Source organism: Pygoscelis adeliae, unplaced genomic scaffold, assembly GCF_000699105.1.
Source record: "Pygoscelis adeliae isolate BGI_AS28 unplaced genomic scaffold, ASM69910v1 Scaffold377, whole genome shotgun sequence".
NCBI lineage: Eukaryota > Metazoa > Chordata > Aves > Sphenisciformes > Spheniscidae > Pygoscelis > Pygoscelis adeliae.
Window position 1 is genome coordinate 1134262 of NW_008825210.1, and position 4999 is coordinate 1139260.

General features: G+C 44.0%; 1 protein-coding gene across 1 annotated transcript in view; it reads left to right on the top strand.

Annotated features, from left to right (window-relative positions):
• The first annotated feature begins 2701 nt into the window (after positions 1 to 2701).
• PROK2 (prokineticin 2) overlaps positions 2702 to 4999 on the top strand; it is a 3759-nt gene continuing 1461 nt past the window's right edge. Inside the window, exon 1 of the mRNA XM_009329016.1 lies at positions 2702 to 2935. Coding sequence (XP_009327291.1) covers positions 2702 to 2935 — 234 coding nt within the window. The remainder of the gene's footprint in view (positions 2936 to 4999) is intronic.

The window sequence follows — 4999 nt, forward strand, 5'->3', positions numbered from 1 at the left end:
AAGTATGACTGTGCTGCTTTTTTTCTCAATAGCCACCCGTTGCAAATGAGTCCTCTGTTGTTATTGTTGTTTTTAGGCTTGAGATTTACTTTGGTTGTGAAAATATTTTTTTTCCAAAGACGTTATTTAACCCAAAGTGTTGCATCACTCTTAAGTAAAATGATTTTTTTAGTGTTTGCTTTGGATTAATAACCCAGCGCTTGCATTCCTTCAAGAGCTTACATGTCTTTTGTAACTATCAGAAGTTGTACTCACAGCAGCAGATTACTCTGTGGCTGTCCAGGCTCCTCATCCGAACTTCACTGAAGTTTGTGAAAGGGCTCGTAGGCATTTCTCTGGGTGTCAGATCGGTTCCCAGGACTGATAAACGTTCAGAGCAGAGAGGGTGAAGGAATTTTTTAATATTTGAGAATTTCAAGTTCCTTTTAAGCAGAAATATTTCCAGCAATGGAGGACCAGTTTATATAAGTCTGTTATTCCAGTTGTGGCTACACCTTTATGGCATAATTAATCCATTAAATAAAGTAATTGTGAAGCACTGAATGATAGATGAAGGACAAAGTGCATTCAAAAAGTAAAAATAGATTAGAACTAGAAAATGTTACTTTATTAACGATTGCAGTGCATTTTTGCTTAAACCACTTTGAAGCATTTTTGGCTTCTGACGAACGGGCAAATCTCAGGCGAGAGCCGATGTAGGTGTTCCCGTTCCCATCCTCTGAGCCTGAAAGGTGCTTTTCCTTTGCAATTTAAAGGCTTGATTCAAACCTTCCTCACTTCAGTGGCGGTTCGTGTGCTGACTGCAGTTGGCTTTGGAGCTGGCATTTCACCCGGGATCTTTAAACTGTGTTTAAATGGGGTGCTGAAGAGGAATGTCCTTCCTGTTGTGTCCTGTGAATATTAGGAGTATTGGTATGAATTACACATTGGAGATAAGGTGTGGGCAGGAACATTTGGGTTGAATATTTTCAAAACTTGTCATACATTTTTGGAAGGGGAGTCTTAAAAGTTCTGCCAGATGTATGTATGTGTGTGTGAGTTGTAAAAAGAAATTGGTCAGCACAGTGCACGCTGGCTAGGACGTACTCAGATCTGTTTTGTGGCTGAGGGGTACTTCACTCCAGGACCAGTCCCACGGAGATGGATGGGGTTTGAGATACGGTTGAGAAAAAAAGGGTGTCAGGAGCTGACTGGTGAGGAACAGCAGAGCCTGTGACTCCAGCTGAGCAGTGGATGGGGGGGGGGCGGGGGGGGGCGACATCACTGGACCTGCAGTTTTTGTGACTAGAGCAAAATTAAACCATTAGAGCACTTTTTTTTGAGAGAGAGAGAGAGAGAGAGGTTAGAAAGTAAACCTTATCTACCTGGCAGGCTGTAGTGGTAGTTTTACAGCCATATTAGTATTATAAGTAAATACTCTGTGCATTTGGGCTCACCTGTAGCACAGAGCTGTCTGCTTCGTTAAATGTGTGCTTAGGAGGAGTGCTAGCCGTTCGGGTCACACACACTGGTTAGTGGCTTGACCCTAATGCAACAGCTTTTTCCTAAGTTACTAGCTGATCTGTAAATACGTATTTTCATCTGGCTTCTGCCGGTTGAGCTAGTGTAATATTTACCCAGTAGAGCTCAGTCTAATGGCATTTATCATGTAAACCCCAAGGTAAGATCTGTAAGCTTTTTTCCTCAAGCGAATGTTTGTTCTGATACACAGTCTTCCCCAGAGCCATTATCATCTTTTATGTACATTTTTACAAGTTGCCTGTTTATGTACTGCTGATCAGTGCCTTTGGTCTATCACTCCTGCTGTCAGACATTAACAGAGAAGTGAGTTAATCAAGCTTACCTTTGGGGTGTAATCAGAACCTTTAACTAATGGAATTTCTTGTTGGAGAAAGGAGATTGGCTTTTGCATTAAATTCATAGAATAAAAAGTCTGATAAGCTTTTGGTTAAAAAATAGGCAAAAGATGTGCAGTAACCTGTTGCCAAACCCTAGCATGACAATTGCTCTTCATGGTTTCTAGTTTTTCAAACATACCCAGTAGTTTGCATTTTGGTTTGTGCTTATCTAAGCTGTATTGGGTAAGTGGCTGAAATATTCCCCCTTCCCCTTGTGGGGGGAATGCTACCACAGTAGCATTTTCTTGGATGTGGACACTTATGCAAAGCTTTTTCTATTACACATTTAGGATGTCTTTTAGTTACATGTCATTCTAGATAACAACCACAGAATCCATATTTAAACTTCTATTTTAGCTACTTCCACTTGGACTTCTCTAATAAAACTATCATGCAGTCTTGCATTTGCAAAGGCACTCAACCATAAGATATTATCATAAGAAACCAGAAGGAATAGTTACTTAAAAGTCTTTAAATTAATGGATAATTTCCTATCTTAGCTTCTCCATAAGACAGGATTCTTGACTGTTTGGTACGCTTGGTCCTTGTACCTGCCTGAGCTCACACAGGCTCTGATCTGGGAAAGCAGAGTGGGATGTGCCACGGTCCATCCGTGCTCAGAAGTTGGGACTGTAAATCACTGACAGTCCTGGATTCGGCCCTGAGCTGCTCCGTATGTGGTCGTGGCTTTAAACAACCTGGGCTCAACTCTGAAACGTGCCAGGAGCCTGTATGTTCAGATCCATGGGAGACACAAATATTGCAAATCGGCCTTAAATCTTGTTTTTCAGCCTTAATGAGCCATGAGAACTTGTGGGGTGTCAGAGGCAGCTCTTGAGCACCTGATCTGTCCTATTTATGGAATATATTTATTATTCATTTTGTTTGCCTCGTGCTGTATTGAACTCCAGGCCTGCGACCGAGACCAGCAGTGCGGAGGAGGGATGTGCTGTGCGGTTAGCCTTTGGATCCGCAGCCTGCGAATGTGCACGCCAATGGGAAATTTGGGAGAGGAGTGCCATCCTTTGAGTCACCGAGTGAGTACGTCCCCAGGGGGGCTGTGGGACCAGAGCTGGCAGGGCAGAACTGCCCTGTACGTCACATTGCATAAAAACGATACGTGGTGAAAAGGTGAGGGAACATCCCATGCATTACAATACCCAGCCATACGCATCTGTATGGAAATAGCGCTGAAGGTACCTACGTCAGGAAAGACATTACTGTCAGAACTGTGCTGAAGAGAATCCAAGGATGAAAATAATACATACTTTTCAGTTTGTTTGCTTATTAGTTTGTTGTTGCTGGTTTGCTTCATTACATGATCCAAAACAGCCTTAGCAGTTCCCAAGCCCGACCCTGCCAACGCCTACGCGTGTGAGCAGGAGCGTAGCAACCACCACCGACCTCGGTGGAACTGGGCAAGATCCCATCACAAGCATAAAAACGTCACCAGCCGGTGTTGGGACACCTGGCGCATCACTGCAGCACGGTCCCTGCCATCAAACAGCAACGTCCCGTTGCGCTCTAGGGGCTGAGAGCCACTTCAGAAGCCATTGAGAAAGTGTTGGCACATACTCGTATTTGAGAAAACTCACCGCAGGCTCTTTTTGCTTCTGTTCTACCTATTAGTTTTTAATATATATGTGTGTACACATATGCACACACATGTATAACACACTAGTTACATATTAGTACATTATTATATGATACACTATACTATTAATATAAAGATACTAACAAATACATTCATTTAAGGATATGTAATTACGTATATTATATGTACTATGAAAAAGTTTGTTTGTTTATAAATAATACAATCTGTATACAAAAGATTGAATGGGATGTTACCACGGAGCTTGAGAACCTGGTGGTCTTCAGAGCCATCCTCAGGAAAGAGTATGGCCCCAGAGTCATCACATGTGAAAGATATCACGGCAATAAATTTAGATTATAAATGTGCAGCTGGTTAGCTGCCTCTCTCACTGTCTCATCTAATGCCCGGCTTCTCAGCTCAGTATCTATGGTTTATTATTTTCCCAGTTTTAGGAAGTGCAAGGCTCTGTTATATTACAGTTAAATTTTTAAATCTTCTGCTGTGATGTTGGGAACCAAATTCTCTTTTTTACTACCTAATGTAGCAAGTTTTTCTCTTAAGGGCTCTTTACATTAACAGGAGTCTCAGGATAGGAGAAATTGTCTTCTAGGTTTTTTATGACCTTATTACTATTGGGTAATAATTTATACTGTCTGATATATTTTAAGTTAATTGCCCACATAATTACAATCAGAGAAGACGCCTGTCCACCCCAGACTTGCGGTCACAGTCACTGATGTTTATAAGCTTTATGAGGTTAATTTTAGATTTAGATTCCTCACCCCACTGCTCTTCATGACAAACACAAAGTAAATTGATTTACTGTAGTATGTGAAATTAGGTCTTTTTAAGGATGGAGAGTTTGCTTAATGGTTCTTCTCCCCTAAATGTTTGGGTAGGGGGCAGCTGGGAGACCAGATGCCCTCAGCACCAAGCCATCCATCTGGCTGCAGGTCAGGTACAAAGCAGGCACCACCACGGCCACGCTACCACCTCAGGGACCTCCAGGGGGGCCTGGAGATACCCTGGAGGAGATGGCTGCCGGTTGGGTTTCCACCTTCTAGTTTCCTTCTCAGCAACTAGATGACGTTGGCTTGATGCCGTTAACAATCTCCGTTGGCATTGCAGAGGCAGGGTTTGCAGGCAGGAGGGCAGGGTTTGCAGGCAGGGCCAGGCAGGTGAGGTTTGGCAGGTTAGCAGACAAGAGCTGGCAGCACGGGGGTGGCTTCACTGCCACTGCGCACCTTGCACATAATCCCCACGTCTCTCCCAGGAGCTGCCTTGTTTCCTTTTCACCTCCAAACTCCCATCACCCCATGCTCATTAAAACCCAGCGCTGGGCACACGGTGTGGCAAAGCATGCACCGGCTCAGCCGGCATCGCCAGCACCAGCTCCAGGCACGCGGGCTCTGCCTGTGCAGGCAGAAGCTGCACGCCCCAGCAAAGCGCCTGTCCTGCAGAGCTGTCACCCGCTGCCTGTCCCCAGCCAGGTGTGTTATTAAGCCAC